Below are 19,019 nucleotides of genomic sequence, written 5' to 3'. Positions count from 1 at the left end.
TAGAGCCACTGCAGGTCTCGTTTGAGTGGATTGGCATGGATCTCATCGAGGCATTTCAACGATTATGCAACATGATATCCCGAAGCACTGCCGCTGTGCACCATTTTGGCAAAGAGTGTGGTGCAGGCCCAGTTTCAGGTCATCTCCTGAGTCGGCATCCCAAAAGAGATAATAACTGACCAGGGCACATTGTTCATGTCTCACACATTAAAGGAACTGTACGAATTACTGGGAATTAAATCTGTTTAGACTGGTCTGTTCATGTTTGGGAGGTTAACACAGGAGCAGGTATCATTTGCCCATCTTTTTCACTCTTAGCTGCTGTTTTTTTCTTTATTGAGAAAAGAGACAAAACACTCCATCCCCGTATTGACTACTGCAGCCTTAACCAGATTACAGTTAAAAACAAGTTCCACTACCTCTTCCTTTTTCCACCTTTGAACTCCTGCAGGGTACGTCCATCTTTTCCAAACTGGAAATGCTTACCATCTGGTTAGGATTCGTGAGGGCAACAAATGGAAAACAGCCTTCAACACCCACCTTGGGTATTTAAGGTGCCTGGCGATGCTGTTGGTCCTCACAAATGTCCCAGCCTTTTTCCTAGCTCTTGTTAATGATGTCCTCAGGAATTTTCTTTTATTTTTCTTGTTTTTGTCTACCTTGATGACATCTTGATTTTTTTCTAGAACCCTCAATGAGCAACAGAACCACGTCTGGCAAATTCTCCACAGACACCTGGATTATAGGCTCATTGTGTAAAAGTCAGTCTACTGAATGGATTTCATCCTGGAGGTCTGCCCAACTATCTGTATGTTCCTACTTCAGCTCAGTCTAAGGTATTGCATTGACAACACACAGCAAAATTTAACTTAGTAGTTAAATTAACTGCTCATAAGTTTATAGCAAAGGAAATTTTGGTGATCTAATGACTGGATGTGTAAAGCGCTTTGGGGTCCTTAGGGACTAGTAAAGCGCTATACAAATACAGGCCATTTAATCTGAAAAAATATGTTGGGGAATATATCGGACCCTGCACCATCACTCAAAATGAGATGGTCCCCACTCCTCCTGCAGGTCTCCTCAGACCCCTGCCTGTACCTGGGCGGCTGTGAGCCCCCAGAGCCCAAGATTTGGTCACTTACTTACTACTCAGGTAACACAGTCATTCAAATCATTTATTAGGTAAAGAGTTTGCCATGGACCCTAAAATTGTACAGACAGGGGAAGTCTTGATCTCCAGAGTTCCACTCAATCCTAAGCTTCACATATCTGAAGATGCTGTTGTTTGGATTCTGGTGACAAATGAGAGAGAGGTGGTAATCAAAAGAACCAACCTAGTTGAAAAAGTAAATGCTATATAACATTGTACAGTAGTAGCCCCTCCCAGACCAGCTGTCAGTGCGTCCCAGTAAATTTTGTCATATCAGTTTTTTCTTATTTGGTTACAAATTGAGCCCATTAAAAACAGCATGACTGAAAGAGCTCTAATATGTTGTTTGTGTTGTACTCACTGGTAGGTTGAAGGTCTGAAATTCTCTTCCTTGGCTGTCATATAGGAAAGTTCCCAAAAAGGTCCCTTCTACCCCTATGGTCAACATTCCCTTGAAGAAGAAGAGAGGTTTTGGTGAGAATTATAATACAAAAAAAGGTGAACTCTTCAGACTAACAACAAAACCATGTCACTCACATAGGCAGAAAACACTCTTGGGGCGCTTTTGTTGGTTCCATCAGGCGACTGGTGTTTTGGGAGATGCCCCAGTGTCAAAGCAGTGATGGAGACTGGGTGGAACAGTGAGATGATTACAACCCCACTCTGACCTGCCAGGGGCCAGCAGTTCCCTGGGGCCACAGGCAAATATTCCTGAGGAAAGAAAAGTAATTATTACGCTGCCCAGAGTTCATAAATGTAAACTTTTTCTCTATGTTATATCACTTTAAATCCTGCTGTGCAAACTATGTCATTCTTACTTGGATTACTCTCCTATTGGCCCTGGAAGGGTCCACCCACTGCATAAATTTGCACAACCGCCACTTTGCAAAGTGGCGGTTGTGCACAGGGTTCTCTGTCCATGAGGAGACCCCGCTTTGGATCATGCCTCCTGAATTCACACAAATCACAGACAAATTCTTTGTTTTCTTTGTGTACATTCATGTATAAATGATGATGAGACAGATGAAGATGGCAATCCTTACCTTGAGATTCTCTGGCAAAAATTGGCTGATTGTCTGCTGTTTCTGCTTCTTTTTTGCTGTTTATAAAAATTGTGTAGCTCACAATTCCTGGGAGACACGAAGTAGAGGGGTTAGGGGTGGATGTGAGGACAAATGGTCCAGGTTTTACTTGTGTGTTAGGAAGGATTGTCTGACAAAAAGTTCTGAGTCACTCACCAAAAGTCAGAAAGGGCAGCATTAAGAAAGCGGTGATGTGCTTTAAAAGTCTTGTTTTGTCTGTAAAGAGAGGACCACAGGGGAGTTTACAGTTTGATAACAGAATCTTCTTCTCTCATTTTAAATGATGTTAAAATTGAGTAGTGGTCCTTACTTTGCTGTGTGTGATGGTTCATAAAGGGACCTCGTCTCCTGTATTTTCTCCGACGGAAGACCCTAAAAGATGACACACCAGTTTAAAGACTTATTCTACAGGTGAAGATTTACATTGTCGGTACACCTGAGGATGTTCATCCAGAATGTAGCGTGCAGTCCCAAAAGCATCCACACACATACTTGTATGAGATCTCTTTATAAGAAATATTTGGACTTCCATCTTCCCTATAATAGCCTGACTCCTGCAGGCGGAGGCTTCTTCGTGCCATCACTGTAAAATGGCAGAAAGACAGAAAATGATCAGTGATTCACTCTTTAAACACAAGATGCATTCATCACTATGTAAAATCAAAAATTATTATTAAAAGCTGTATACTTTCTCTACTTAGAATCATTCAATATATTTAACATCCTAAGACCTGGCATCCACATATGTGGACATCACATTTTGGGATGTCTAGACCAAAATCCTAAATTTTGCTCTACAAGGGGCTGATATCCACTTATGAGGACATTATACTGCCATTGGGATTTAAAGTGAATGTCCTCATATGTGGATCTCATTTTTCTCAGAAACAAAAATCAGGTCAAAACAAACAAACAAACAAAAAAATCACGTAATTCTTTGTTTTTACAGCCCAAATAACAAAGAGAAATTAAAAATGCATGCCATGAAAGAGTTCGGGTCTTAGGAGGTAAAACAAATCTTTGAATCTCTGCTGCAATAAGTCTTTAAAGCAATGTGCACCAATCTTATACCTTTAGGGATCAGGTGTTCACCTGTCTCTGGTTGATGTTTAGTGGATCAGTGTTAGTCGTTTTTTCTCTCTCTCGCTGCAATCACAGGTATCTGAGTATGCTGAATGCTGCAAACACAAAGGTTTACTAATAAATTCATTTTTTTTTTTTTCAAATCCAATAACATTCTGTCTGACGCAGTTGCCATGGAAGCACGTGTAAACACTGTCAGCAGAGTTGCTATAATTCGTCATTCTTTCATGTCACCTGTCACCCGCAACTTTTTCCCGACCGCATCTTAAAAAAAATGCACGTTACCAATGCAGTGCTTAACACTCTAAACTGGTGTTTATTTAACTGTGGCATCTCTCCTTTGTCTCCCAGTAGACATGATTTAGGTGATCTGGGCAAATTACAAGGTATCCGTCCCTGCATATAATTCAATACACTGTTCCAAACTGGAAAAAACAGCCGACATTCCCAGAGGGCGTGTATCAGTACCTTAACTTGTCGACATTTCCAACACAAGTCCTCTCTACCAACAACCATTCTATACAGCGCTGAAGGAGTATAATAATATATATTAAGAATTTTGTGCTGAATAAATTCCCCCTTATCTATCGGGTTACTTTCGTGTGTTATTGTAACTCTTCCTTTTAAACAGTTTCTTATTTGTAAATACTTCCAAAAATGGCCATAGCGCTCCAAACGAAACTTATTTGTAATATTCTCATATGACATGAAAACATCTCCCTCAAATAAGTCACAACAGTTCTGAAACCTCTTCTTAGCCATTGTGCCCAGTAAACAGTCTGCTCACCAATTTTTATTTTAAGATTATCCCACAAGGTGGCATACTTTTGTACTAAGGCACAAGTTTATATTTTTTATGCACGTCCAACCATACCATTTTTGAAATTTCAAAATACGATTTTGCATCTTACCCTCTTTATTTACTTTTTGTGATAAAATATAAATTGGTGAGGATGGAGATGCAAGCTCTTGTTCTATTAAAATCCAATCTATATCGGTTTTCATTGCGCGATGTTTGCCTAATCTACCCATTTTTAAAAGAGATGCTATAATACTCTATATTGGGCAGGGCTATTCCCTCTTCTTTTTCTGGTTGGGAAAGTTGATTAATGTTAATACGGGGTTCGAACCCTTCCAAAGAAAATCTTTTATCATATTATTATAGCTTTGGAACATCTGTCGCGGAATACATACACATGGGCAACATTCCTGTATAATAGTTGATGAGTGTTGATACAACCATTTTTACTGTGTTTACTTTTCCCCACAATGTCAAACTAGTTTACTCAATTTATCCAAATTTTTATTGATTTTGCTTGTTAATTTTCCCATACTGTTAGCCATAATATCCTCAATATTTGGGTTCAATTCAATTCCAAGACACTTCATTCCTTTGTCCACCCACTTAAAGTTAAAGTCCAATATTAGGTTATGACTACAAGCTTGGGAAACTGGCATCGCCTCTGGTTTATGCCAATCAACTTTGTACCCCGAAAACATTGAATAATTATCAGTCACTTCTAATAGTGTTGTGATAGAATTAGCAGGGTCTTGGCTTAATACCAGAACATCATCTGTGTACAGGAACAATTTGTGTTCTCTATCTCCCCCAAATACACCTTTAATCTCTGCATTTTCTCTAATTTGAATAGCTAATGGCTCTGAAAAGATGGTAAATAGAAATGGACCTAAATTACATCCTTGACGTGTTGATCTAGAAATACTCAAAAAAGGAGAGAGTACCCCATTCGTAAATACAGCTGCTTCTGGCCTCAAATATATGGTTCTAATCCATCTGCAAAAGTTGTCACCTAATACAAATTTTTCCAGGGTCCTAAACAGATAGTTCCACTCCAACATATCAAGTCTTTTTGTGCATTTAAATATATAGCCAATACAAGATTTGTGTCTATTCTTGATAAACCCTACTTGATTTTTATGAATAATTTGTGGTAGTACAACCTCCAGCCTCATTGTTAATACTTTGGATAGAATTTTGTAATCCACACTGATTAAATTTTTTCAGTCTGTAATTGCCTGGATCCGTTAAATCCTTGTCGCCTTTGGAATTAGTGATATTACTGCCTGATTAAAACTTGCAGGGAGCCGTCCATATTCAAAGGCTTCATGCAATACTCAGTTAAAAATGGACGTAGCAAATCTCTAAATTTGTGATAAAACTCTGCTGGGAAGCTATCTATTCCTGGTGACTTTCGAGCTTTCATTGCACAGATCCTTCCGTTACTTTGCCTCTGTTAGGGGAGTTTGCAATTTGTCAGAAGTGGAATATTCTTAAATGCCTAAGTCAGTCACCTGATCTTATCCCAGTTGAGCAAACATTTCACTTGTTGAAGACAAACTTTGAACAGAAAGGCCAACAAACAAACAGCAACTGAAAGCCGCTGCAGTAAAAGCCTGTCAGGGCATTAAAAAGGAGGAAACCCAGCATCTGGTGATGTCCGTGAGTTCAAGAATTAGGCTGTCATTGTCAGTAAAGGGTTTTTTTAACCAAGTATTAGAAATGGACATTTTTTTTCTGTTATTTAATTTGTCAATTACTTTGAGACCCCTGAAATTAAGGGATTGTGTTCAAAATGCTTTAGCTCCTCACATTTTTATGCAATCTTTTCATTCAACACACCAGCTAGTTAAAACTGCAATAATGTCTTAAAGACATAAAGACCTGGATGACCAAACTCTTTGAAAAGCCTTCAGTTGGTCCAAAATTCTGCAGCAAGAGTACTGACAGGAACTAGAAAGAGAGAGCATAGTTCTCCCATATTGCCTTCTCCTTTCTCTGTTTAATCTGTAATCAAATTTAAAATCCTGCTCCTCACATACAAGGTCTTGAATAATCATTCCCCATCTTAATGACCCTATTGTACCGTATCACCCCAGTCCAGCTCTTCATTCTCAGACTGCTGTTTTACTTGTGGTTCATAGAGCATTTAAAAGTAGAATGGGAGGCACAGCCTTCTTCAGCTTTCAGGCCCCTCTTCTGTAGAACCAACTCTCAGTTTGGATTCGGGACACAGACACCCTCTATGCTTTAAAGAGTGGAAAAAAACCTACAGTTTTTGCTGTAATTTGTTTTTTTCTTACTTGGTAAAAAAGAAAAAAAATTGTATTGAAGTAGCAAATAACCTTCCAGCTCTCAGTTTAGATTCGGGACATAGACACCCTCTCTGCTGTTAAGATTAGATTTAAAACTTTAATAAAGTGTATACTTAGGACTGGATCAGGTGACCCTGAATCCTCCCTTAGTTACACTGCCATAGGTGTTGGCTTCTAGGGGATGCATTGAGTGTTTCCTCTTCAGTCACCTTTCTCACTCATTATGTGTTTATACATCTCTCTGCATTTGATTATTAGCTATTAAACAATGAATACATATTACCTACTCTGTTATTAGTAATTATGCCACAAACATCAAAGACAAATCCTTATATGGTTGGAACAGAACCATGGACGGATTTGTCTTATAATAATTTAGAGTTAGACCTAACAACATAAAAAAACAAAAACTAAAGACCATGAGCTATTGATATATTTTTTACCTGTCCCAGTTTCTCCAGTAATGTACAGCATTCATTTGTTGATTATTTATCAAACATAAAATTCTCACCCTTTTATTCTGCTTTTAAAAAAAGAAAAGAAGAAGAAAAAAGATAGTGGTTTATATTTTAAAGCACTGTCGCCAAAAGAAAAACAAAGACTTCTTGTGGAATTCATATTCATTTTCTTTTATATATTTTTCTCATTAATGCAGTTGTACTGTGTATTTTTCCAATTTGTTCTGCAGGAAAGTATTTTAAAGAAGAATTCGATAAAGTTAAAAGCGACACCAGCCAGGAAACGGCTCTTTCTAATCTGTAGCGATGACAGGAAGTACGTAAAAGTTCGCGCATGTGTAAAGCAAGCCTTACCCTGCGAGTCATCGCTGCGGGTTTAAAGCATATGTTTTTGTTTCTGTTTCGTGTGCAGTCATTTGTGTTGATCTTTTTATTACTTTAATTTGCAGTGACTCTTCCCGTAGGAACATTTCTATGGGACAGCACTTAATAGAGACTTCCAGTAATGTCAGGTTGCTCGGTTATCCCTCTGACGTTACCGCAGTGGGACGGGGGCGCGAGGAGGATTCGTTTCATTTACCTGGTGGGTCTGACATCGTTCAGACTGACAGAGAGCACCAAACAGGTGAGTTAATGGTTCACAGGTAGTCTAAGAGGGTGATGTATTACCACCAGCATAATAAACACATCTCCTTACTTCCAGGACGGTCACAGACTTTCTAATTGGATAGTGATAAGTAATGTTTAACATATAAGTACTGTAGCTAACTAAAAACAAAAACAAAAAACAGCTTAGTAAAAATAAATAAATGAATAAAGCTTGACTAATACTATACTGAAGTTTTACACTCACCGGACATTTTATTAAGTACACCTTACTAGTACTGGGTTGGACCTCCTGTTGGCTCCAGAGCCACCTTAAATCTTTGTGGCACAGATTCAACAAGTAGCTGGGTACCTTCCTCTGAAATTTTGATCACACACAGCTCCTGCAGATTTGTCGGCTGAACATCCATGATGTGAATCTCCTGTTCCAGGACATCCTCCTGGATTTAGACCTGGTGGCCATGTGTGTACAGTGAACTCATTTTCACTGCCATTTTGAGATTATTTGAGCTTTGTGACATGCTATGTTATCCTCCTGGAAGCAGAAGATGGGTACACTGTGGTCATAAAAGCTGGACATGGTGAGCAAGTAGCCTGTTGAAATTATGCTCAGTTGGCACTAAGAGTCCCAAAGTGTGCCAAGAAATTAAACTTTGCTCCACCCAAACCCGCAAAATGTAGCGTCAGTTTCCTTTTCTTAGCTGACAGGAGTGACACCCAGTGTGGATTTCTGCTGCTGTAGTCCATCTGCTAAAAGCTTCAACATGTTGTCCATTCGGAGATGCTCTTCTGCATAATTTAGGTGGGATGAGTGGTTCTTGCCTTCCTGTCAGCTGAAAACTCAAAAGTCTGGCCACACTACTCTGACCTCTGGCATCAAGACATTTTCACCCAGAGAAATTCTCTGTAAAAACATGTTTGTGTGGATAAAATCCCAACAACCATGTCACATTCAAAGTCACTTAAATCATGTTTTTTTTTCTCCATTCTAATGCTCGCTTTGAACTTCAGCGGGTTGTCTTGGCCATGTCTACATGCATAAATGCAATGGGGTGCTGGCATGTCATTGGCTTATTAGAGACTCGCATTAATGAGCAGTTGAGCATGTATACCATTAACGTGGTCAGGCAGTGTACGTTATTGTCAGGCTTTATACGGCGGTGGCTTATATTCATCCTCTCTGTTTCAGGATTCAACGATTCCGCTCTATTTGGGAGCCGATCTCCTCTCAAAGACTGATGTCCGTACAGAAAACCATCCAAGACACCATGCCAAGTTTGCCAAGAAAGGCCTTGCAACAAAAATAACTTTTTCCTCAGGTAAAATACAGACATACCAGTGGAAGTTAAACATTAACTACACCCGTGCCTGTAAAACCACTGGGTGGGCGTAGACAATCGAATGAAATAAATATGACTATGGGGAAAATAAACATAGACAAGCTCATGCTGTCGCATTGATATGCATCTTATTTTTTAGGTAAAAGTCACCCACCAGGACAGACACATTGTCACACTGATCCCCCTGATTGTGTTCAAGCTTTCAGGTTTCACGGCTTGAAGGTACCCTCTGCAAATAACAGCCTGTGGTTCTACAGCATTCAGGGACTTTTTCGAGTAGCCTTTGAGTTGTACAGTAAGCAAGATCAGCTTGCTGTGCTGGAGAATTTCCAGGTAAACATCATGTATACGTGATAATTTTATTTTTTCTGTCACAATGCATGTTTTAATCACATCTGTCCCCTAGGATGTCTGGAAAGCACAGATCAGTGACAGCCCTCTGCAAGTGAGTTACAGCCTCAGCGTGCAGCTGGACCCTTCAGGGTCGCTCAGCCAGTGTGACTCACAATCAAAGGGTGTAATATCACAGCCTCCTTATTGCCAGGCTAACAAGGACGTGGTAGATGTTAGTAGCATGGACACTTCTGACACATCAGCAGATCACGATTATTGTTCTCTTCCCAAGCAGAGCTTACAATCTGAGCAAAGAGAAGTAGTGATATCAACAGTGAGACAAAAATTGCACCGCTTGGATGAACAGTTCTCCTCTGAGCCTCAAAGCTGCTCAGAGCAGCTGGAGACGGTCTTGCTGCTTTTGGAGAACATCGATCGCTACATAAACGGGAGACTTGAAGAAAAAGATGCGACGGAGATTGTGCTGGCTCTGCTAAAGGCCAAAGACTGGGGCCCGGTGTATTCAAGCAGCCTGCTCACTTGTATAGGACGTTGGCTTGGCCAGCAGTTTCATGCAGCCAACAGCAGCATCAGCCAGAAGGTGGAGGGCTTTAAACTTCAGCACATTGAGCGCATCAGCGACCTGCCACCTGCTGAGGAACTAACCACAGAGCTGTTCCCTGAAGCGATGCGGACGCTGCTGCTTCACTGGATGGGCTTAAGTGAGGACTTCAGCCTTGAAAAGAGACGCAGCGAATACCCAATCATGCTCCTCATCCTCGAGTTTGCCAACCACAACCTCATCACTGGCGTAGCTCATGTGTTGTACTCCAGTCTTATATGCAGGTAAAAGTGTCAACATAAGACCTGTTTTTCAATGGAACAACGTTTTATATTCAAATAAAGGTTTATTTTGTGCGTGTGTGTACATTACTATACATATGACTCCTCTTAGGTTGGGTAAGGTTCAGTATTAGCAAAAACTTTTGTTACACAGTACCCTGCAAAAATCTCCAGATTCTCATTTCTTAATTTTGCTAAGAAAAGAGATATGGGTGGAGATTGATCAAAATACAGTATATAATATAGAAAGAACAGTGGTTGAAATCCAAACAAGCTTAAAGTCAATATCTGGTTATGACCACCTTTATTAGTGTTTCATTGTGTTTTTACTGTCTAGGTATGTTTTTACTGCATTGACAGTGTGCTTGGGGTCACTGTTACGCTAAAAAATAAAACCTCTGACCATCAGATATTTCCAGGTGGTATTGAGTGGTGGATCAAAATCTGACTGTACTTTTCTGGGTTCACAGTTCTATCGGTTTTGATTAAATCTCCGGCACCACTGGCTGAAATGCAGCTCCATGACAGAGCCTCCACCAAGTTTTACACACAGTAGCAGAAGATACAGTTGTACCTCTCTTCTGAACTTCTCTGTATATCGTGACGATGATTTGAACCAAAAATTTAAAATATGGATTCATCTCTCCATCAGACCTGTTGTCACTGATTTTCAGGTACTGTTTATCTGCTGTGGGGTAGTTTTTGGTTTTTTAGGTCCTCCACTTGTCCAGTTTCCTCTGATTTATTTTATTGATACAATGCACACTATCCTGAGATATGCCAGGTTCATGGCTAAAGGTTCTTTGGGAATCACCTTGGTGGTGTTAGCATTATTTTTGAAACACGTTATGACCCAACCATATCACATAAAAGGAAATGCTGCGACGTGTTCTAAAACTTTTTTAAGACACAAAATTTATTTATTTGAAACACATTTAAAAGTACAAAAGAACATTTGAAACACATTTACTCCTCCCCGCTCATCTCTGTGCAGGACAATTTAGAGGAATTGTCCTGCAGGGGCCAGCAGTTCCCTGGAGGCACAGGCAAATATTCCTGAGGAAAGAAAATTAATTATTACGCTGCCCAGAGTTCATAAATGTAAACTTTTTCTCCATGTTATATCACTTTAAATCCTGCTGTGCAAACTATGTAATTCTTAGATTACTCTCCTCTTGGCCCTGGAGGGGTCCACCCAGTGCATAAATTTGCACAACCACCACTTTGCAGAGTTCTCTCTAGGCAAGTGTGTCCACGAGGAGACGTCGCTTAGGATCATGGCTCCTGAATTCACACAAATCACAGACAAATTATTTGTTTTCTTTGTGTACATTCATGTGTAAATGATGATGAAACAGATGGCGATCCTTACCTTGAGATTCTGTGGCGAAATTTGGCTGAGTGTCTGCCACAGGATGAACCTCTGTCATCTGTTGCCTCAGAGACGACACTTCTCATTTGCTGCTTGTGAAAATTGTGTAGCTCACAATTCCTGGGAGACACGAAGTAGAGAGATTAGGGGTGGATGTGAGGACAAATGGTCCAGGTTTTACTTGTGTGTTAGGAAGGATTGTCTGACAGAAAGTTCTGAGTCACTCACCAAAAGTCAGAAGGGGCAGCATCAAGAAAGTGATGATGTGCTTTAAAAATCTTGTTTTGTCTGCAAAGAGAGAGCCACAGGGGAGTTTACAGTTTGATAACAGAATCTTCTTCTCTCATTTTAAATAATGTTAAAATTCAGTGGTGGTCCTTACTTTGCTGTGTGTGAGAGTTCATACCATTGACTGTAGAAAACATGGACGACGCGACTCCGCCTCCTACCATTGTGCAAAAATGAAGCCAAAATATCCCGCTTGTGGAGGCTGCCATCTTGCAAATTTGGAGCCAGAGTCTGCGCAGTAGTGACTTGAGGTGGAGCGACTGTGTAACGCTCGGCCCACACACCCGCTGGACATGACCGCAAACACGCCCCTCTACACTTTTTACGTAGCCCGGCTGCTCGAGTTTTTTTGCTCGTTTACCGCGACTGACGTCTCGTTTAATTAAGGTAAATACAACCATGTCACTGTTATAAAAAAAAAGACGCACAGCTTATCATCTTGTAGTTCTAAAATCACTCTGTTGTTAATTCATTAGCTAGATTAGCCGCTAGCATACGCGCTGTGTTGGAGGCTTGTTGCTAGCTAGTTAGCGATGCTACACACCTGCTACTCTAATAGTCTGTGTTATTGAAGGATTCAGCACTTCTTATGTTTGTTTTTATCCATTTTTAGACAGCAATGAGATCATCATAAGCCCAGAGTTACTGTTAATATCAAAAATATCATGCTGTCCTTTAAGATTTTAACATAAGACTGAGTGTAATGGATCTATAACTATTTAAATCTTCAGAGCCCTCTACATCCTGGTAACATAGAAACTTTAAAAACATCAGCAGAACGTTTCAGTAGTGTAGTCTAATTTATTCTTTTCATTTTATAATAGAGTCCATATTATATCCACAGCTACATTCACCCTGGAGAGAAACTAGTGAGGGAGACCATCAGGACCAAGCTGGGTTTCCTGGGTCCAGAGGTTTGGAGAAACTTCTTCCCTTTCTTCATCACAGCTGTCCTGTGCCAGATGTTCTGTTGACCAACTGAGAGAGACTTCATTTAAGAAACAATAGGAACACTGAAGCTCATCGCATTGATCAAGCAGGACTCATGATCTTCACCAGCAGCTCCCTCACAGGGAAATCTTCAGCACTCCTCCGTAGGCCCGCCCCAGGAGATGGATAAACCCAGCATTTCATGAACACTGTGATGGAGACCTTTGGTTTGTGTAATGTTATAAATACTCAGATACTCCCCAGAGGCTCCGGACTTTTACATAAAGATATTATATTCAGTCCTGTAGAAAGTTATATATTTAAAAATATATGATCCTCTCTGGTCACTCTGGTATGAATAACTCTGAATCACTTTATGGTAAATAACACATTATCTGCAAAAAACTGTGAAAGAATTCCAGATGACAAGTTTGTAGTTCAACATACAAGTGACGACCTTTGAAATTCATCAGGTTTTATTTAATTGTGTCAGAGAAAATCTCATATGCTCTTCATGCAGCTGAGTACATCAAGTGTTTAAAATGGAAGCTGTGCAGGTCTGAGATCAGCAGCTTTGTGAAACACCAAACTGAGGTCCTGTTAATGCTGATATATAGTGACACAGTTACATGAGTGATTAATCCTTTTGTTTTTTTGTCTTTAACTTTATCAATAAAGCTGCAGCTTTCACTACAGCACGTGTGGTACTTTAACCTTTGTACCGTTTTCATCAGTTCATTTTGCAGTTAACATGTTGGATGATCTGTCTGCTGTCACTGGGTGGTGCTGAGGTCTGAATCTGAGGGCAGCCCCTGTAATCACAAAGAGAACAGAACCATCACAAACTCAAATATAAATTTTATCCCTCAAAATTGAAATAAAGCTGATTCTTCTGTCCTCACACACTCAGGATCTGAAGTTCTTCTCTTACATTTTTTCAGTATTACAGTACTTTAATCCATAGTTCCTGATTAATGAGGAGTTACTGAAGTACAAGCTTTTAAAAAAGATGTTACTGTCTTTACAGATGTGGCAAGAGACTGAAAACATGCTGTTGTTTGCATATATTTGATATTCAGTTCTGCACAGGAGCTGAAGCAGCGTGCAGCCTGTTGCTTTTACAGTATAATACTTGTAATAAAAGTACAGTAACAGTAATTAGTGACTGATTAGCCTGGAACGTTTCTGTTGATTTCTTTAGTAAGTTCATTCACCTGCACAGATTAGCTGAACGAACCCCGATAGCCGAGTGCTCATCCTAGGTCTCAGGACCTAGCTAAGGACAGTAGTTACGGATTAGCTTACAAACACGATTAACTTACCGAAAAAGTGCAGCGGGGCCTCGGGTCCTTCTGTCGGGTAGTCCAGTTTACTGAAGAACACCTCAGGCTGTCAGGTTAAAACAGTCGGTCGTGTTTTCGTAGCGTAAACGCTGGCCCGCCTCTCAGAGCCTACGCTCTATCTGCTATTCCCGAACAGAGATACGCAAGTTTCTCCGTGACTGCAGCCAAAGCTGTTATGATGACGTTACACCCCAATTTAACATCACCGCGGTAGGAATTAGAATCAAACTTATGGGAAATGAGACCCCTTGGACATCAATCAGCATGATGAGAACTATTGATAACAAAAGAAAGAATCTTTGGAAAAAAATTATCTAAGGAGAATTAATTTACTTTAGTCTGACCCCAGTCCCATCCGCTAACATGGAGGAGGCGGGGTTTATGACCTATACTGCAGCCAGACACCAGGGGGCGATAGAGACGTTTTGGCCCCAGAGCCACCTAGACAGGGGGGTTGAAAAAAAAAAACCCAACTATTTTTGAAACTCAGTTGGCGGGAGCCTTTAGAGACACGTGTTACTCCATTCCCAACCTAATAGCCTGACTCCTGCAGGCGTAGGCTTCTTAATACCATCACTGCAAAATGGCAGAAAGACAGAAAATGATCAGTGATTGACTCCTTAAACAGAAGATGCATTCATCACTATGAAAAATTTAAAAATTATTATTAAAAGCTGTATACTTTCTCTACTTAGAATCATTCAGCATTTAAACAAATCTTTGAATCTCTGCTGCTGCAATAAGTCTTTAAAGCAGTGTGCACCAAGCTCATACCTTTAGGTATCAGGTGTTCACCTGTCACTGGTTGATATTTATTCACTATCCGTGGATCAGTGTATGTTAGTCGTTTTTTCCCCCGGCTGCAATCACAGGTATGTGAGTACGGTCTGAATGCTGCAAACACAAAGGTTTACTAATAAATTCAATTTTTGTCAAATCCCATAACATTCTGTCTGACGCGGTTTCCATGGAAGCACGTGTAAACGCTGTCGGCTTTAATTTGTCATTTTTTCACGTCACCTGTCACCCGCAACTTTTTCCCGACTGCATCTTTTAAAAAAAACCAAAAAGGCAGTGACGATGTTACACAGGACAGAAGCCGCCATAGGTTTTCACAGACATGCTGTCTGCTCAAATCCAGCTAAATGCATTAAATTTATTGGGTGACGTTTCATAATAAAGATGGAGAATGATGCAAAACATACATCCAAACCAAACCATGAGTTTCTTGAAGTTCAATTCAATTCCAAGACACTTCATTCCTTTGTCCACCCACTTAAAGTTAAAGTCCAATATTAGGTTATGACTACAAGCTTGGGAAACTGGCATTGCCTCTGATTTATGCCAATTAACTTTGTACTCCGAAAACATTGAATAATTATCAGTCACCTCTAATAGTGTTGTGATAGAATTAGCAGGGTCTTGGCTTAATACCAGAATCTCATCTGCGTACAGGAACAATTTGTGTTCTCTACCTCCCCCACCTTTAATCTCTGCATTTTCTCTAATTTGAATAGCTAATGGCTCTGAAAAGATGGTAAATAGAAATGGACCTAAATTACATCCTTGACGTGTTGATCTAGAAATACTCAAAAAAGGAGAGAGTACCCCATTCGTAAATACAGCTGCTTCTGGCCTCAAATATATGGTTCTAATCCATCTGCAAAAGTTGTCACCTAATACAAATTTTTCCAGGGTCCTAAACAGATAGTTCCACTCCAACATATCAAGTCCTTCTGTGCATTTAAATATATAGCCAATACAGGATTTGTGTCTATTCTTGATAAACCCTACTTGATCTTTATGAATAATTTGTGGTAGTACAACCTCCAGCCTCATTGTTAATACTTTTGATAGAATTTTGTAATCCACATTGATTAAATTTATCTGTCTGTAATTGCCTGGATCCGTTAAATCCTTGTCGCCTTTGGAATTAGTGATATTACTGCCTGATTAAAACTTGCAGGGAGCCGTCCATATTCAAAGGCTTCATGCAATACTCAGTTAAAAATGGACGTAGCAAATCTCTAAATTTGTGATAAAACTCTGCTGGGAAGCTATCTATTCCTGGTGACTTTCGAGCTTTCATTGCACAGATCCTTCAGTTACTTTGCCTCTGTTAGGGGAGTTTCCAATTTGTCAGAAGTGGAATATTCTTAAAAGCCTAAGTCAGTCACCTGATCTTATACATTTCACTTGTTGAAGACAAACTTTGAACAGAAAGGCCCACAAACAAACAGCAACTGAAAGCCGCTGCAGTAAAGGCCTGACAGGGCATTAAAAAGGAGGAAACCCAGCATCTGGTGATATCCATGAGTTGAAGAACTAGGCTGTCATTGTCAGTAAAGGGTTTTTTTAACCAAGTATTTGAAATGCACATTTTATTTTCAGTTATTTCATTTTTGTCAATTACTTTGAGACCCCTGAAATTAAGGAATTGTGTTAAAAATGCTTTAGCTCCTCACATTTTTATGCAATCTTTTGCAATCTTTCAGTCACTTTAATTTTAAAACTGTGTAATTTTAAAACTGTGTATATACTGTATATTCTGTGTATTTATTATCTCACTCTTATTGCCTGTTTATGCCCTGTCCTTATCTTCAATGTCATGCTGCTCTGTTGTATCTTAATTGCCCCTTGGGGATAAATAGTCTTTCTGATTCTCTTTCCATTCAACCCACTGAATTAAAGCTGAAAATCTGCACTTTAATTGCATCTGAGTTGTTTCATTAACAACTCAGCTTTGTCTCAGTCTTGCACTTTGGGTCCTCACTCTGCTTGCCACACATAGTTTATTATGACAGAACATTGCAAACAGTAACCTGGACCCAGCCGACTTGGTGAGGGCTCAGCAGTGAGTGAATGGTTCTTTTCTAAAAGAAAAGAAGAGGTGGGAGGCTTTAAGCACCCCAGATAAATAATTCCTATATTATGGGATTTGCTTGTGTATTTGAGGACGTCGAAGATGCCAAACGCCTGCAGCAGCGTAGGTTCCCCTTCTCCATCATCTGGTAATGAGAGTGGGCAGTCTCTTCTTCACACCAGCTGCTCACTTGCCGGTCGTATCATCTGGCTGCTCTCCTCTACTACTGCCATCTGTATCCTGCTCTAAGCAAAAGGTTCTCTCAGCGGGAGAAGACTGGGTGTAAGGCTAAGTTCTGCAGCTTCACCCTTGTACAGTCTATCCTCTTGGTGCTGGGAATTCCAGAGTCTGCGCTAGACAGCCCCGCCGGCTCGATGATTTCCAGCACTCCTGCCTCAGCCACGCCAGACTGCTCGTTGGATTACCTGCTGCCCTGCTCGTCGAAGATTCCTACCCAGTGTTTGTCAAAGAGTCACTGCTTCAGCACTCCAGTCCCCCTTTTCCCAAAGGAAGCAAACAATAAACTTTCTTGTTGTGTTCCAGACTCAGCAGATAATTAAATTTCCTGTTTTGTTTAAGAGTTGTTAAAAACTAATCCTTTTTGTTATGTTTCTGAGACAAGAACTGTGTTTTCTGTTCCTGAGTCGGCATTCCCTGGCTTGGCCTGTATTTCTCTGACAGTTCAATCAAGAACTCTGTACCATGCTTCTGAGCTGGACAATTTAAGAGTTCTTTGTTTCTCGCAGTCTGTACGTTTTAAAAACTGTTACATCACCCCTGGAGACTCAGTGTTGTTTGTGTTTGTGTCTCCAAAGAGTGTTGCATCACCTGTTGCCAACCCAGAGTCTACTCTCCCACCTGCTCCAGTTAAGGGTTTTCAGGGAATAATGTTAAATGTTGAGTTTACATGACATATCGGAACATGATCCAGTCTGTGATTAAAGTGCTGGTTGGGTTGTCTTACATTTTGAGAAAAGCCAGTTGATTGTAATCATAGATTTAAAAGAAAAAAGAAAAAAGAAAAGCTTTGTTGAGGCTGTAATTATATGGTAATTATAATTATTTCACCTGAAGGGCCAGGTGGATGATAACAACAAAACTTGCTTTTGAGTTTTCCAACTAGGGTGGACCAGTCTAACAGTGAGGCTTTCAAAAAAAATGAAACTCTGTGTCTATGGTTGATTAATAAACAGGAGTGGAAGCTACTCCTGCTCAGCTTGTTTTATTAAGAAATAAAGAGTAAGTATGATTTGGGGTTTTTGATTTATTAAAACATAGTCACCCTGTTGTAACCAAGTTTCTGTAAGGCAAAATAAATCAGTATATTGATTAATTATTAAACCATTTACTAGCAGGGACTGAGAAGAAAGAGGCCTGATAGCATACATTTTCATTGCTATACAGATGATACCCAGCTCTACTGACATATATATCAATGAAGCCAGATATAGCACACCAACTAGTTAAACTGCAGGAATGTCTTAAAGACATAAAGACCTGGATGACTAAACTCTCTGAAAAGCCTTCAGTTGATCCAAAATGCTGCAGCAAGAGTACTGACAGGAACTAGAAAGAGAGAGCATAGTTCTCCCATATTGCCTTCTCCTTTCTCTGTTTAATCTGTAATCAAATTTAAAATCCTGCTCCTCACATACAAGGTCTTGAATAATCATTCCCCATCTTAATGACCTATTGTACCGTATCACCCCAGTCCAGCTCTTCATTCTCAGACTGCTGTTTTACTTGTGGTTCATAGAGCATTTAAAAGTAGAATGGGAGGCACAGCCTTCTTCAGCTTTCAGGCCCCTCTTCTGTAGAACCAGCTCTCAGTTTGGATTCGGGACACAGACACCTGCTATGCTGTTAAGATTAGACTTAAAACTTTAATAAAGTCTATACTTAGGACTGGATCAGGTGACCCTGAATCCCCCCTTAGTTACACTGCCATAGGTGTTGGCTTCTAGGGGATTCCCATGATGCATTGAGTGTTTCTCACCTTTCTCACTCACTATGTGTTTATACACCTCTCTGCATTTGATTATTAGCTATTAAACAATGAATACATATTACCTACTCTGTTATTAGTAATTATGCCACAAACATCAAAGACAAATCCTTACATGTTTGAAACAGAACCATGGAAGGATTTGTTTTAGAATAATCTCCAGTTAGACCTAACAACATAAAAAACTAAAGACCATGAGTTTATATTTT

General features: G+C 39.9%; 1 protein-coding gene and 1 long non-coding RNA gene across 4 annotated transcripts; one reads left to right on the top strand and one right to left on the bottom strand.

The window, feature by feature from the left end:
• The first annotated feature begins 7,257 nt into the window (after window positions 1-7,257).
• si:ch211-110p13.9 (uncharacterized protein LOC562347 homolog) lies at window positions 7,258-10,078 on the top strand. Of its 2 annotated transcripts, none has more exons than XM_063490028.1 (4): window positions 7,258-7,512; window positions 8,683-8,812; window positions 9,033-9,166; window positions 9,240-10,078. In XM_063490028.1, the coding sequence occupies exons 1-4, from the start codon at window positions 7,393-7,395 to the stop codon at window positions 10,014-10,016; spliced, it is 1,161 nt and encodes a 386-aa protein (XP_063346098.1). In that variant the 5' UTR covers window positions 7,258-7,392; the 3' UTR covers window positions 10,017-10,078. The 2 variants fall into 2 exon arrangements, with proteins under 2 accessions (XP_063346098.1, XP_063346097.1); XM_063490027.1 differs by having other exon boundaries at window positions 8,973-9,166.
• Window positions 10,079-10,778: 700 nt separating this feature from the next.
• On the bottom strand, window positions 10,779-11,894 carry LOC135933707 (uncharacterized). Of its 2 annotated transcripts, none has more exons than XR_010573898.1 (4): window positions 11,788-11,894; window positions 11,610-11,669; window positions 11,382-11,501; window positions 10,779-11,293 (listed from the first exon to the last, which is right to left on the bottom strand). It is a non-coding gene; the product is annotated as an uncharacterized LOC135933707 (long non-coding RNA). The 2 variants fall into 2 exon arrangements; XR_010573897.1 differs by having other exon boundaries at window positions 11,764-11,881.
• Between the last annotated feature and the right edge of the window lie 7,125 nt (window positions 11,895-19,019).

Source organism: Pelmatolapia mariae, linkage group LG12 (assembly GCF_036321145.2).
Source record: "Pelmatolapia mariae isolate MD_Pm_ZW linkage group LG12, Pm_UMD_F_2, whole genome shotgun sequence".
Classification (NCBI taxonomy): Eukaryota; Metazoa; Chordata; class Actinopteri; order Cichliformes; family Cichlidae; genus Pelmatolapia; species Pelmatolapia mariae.
This window is presented reverse-complemented; position numbering and strand designations above follow the sequence as displayed.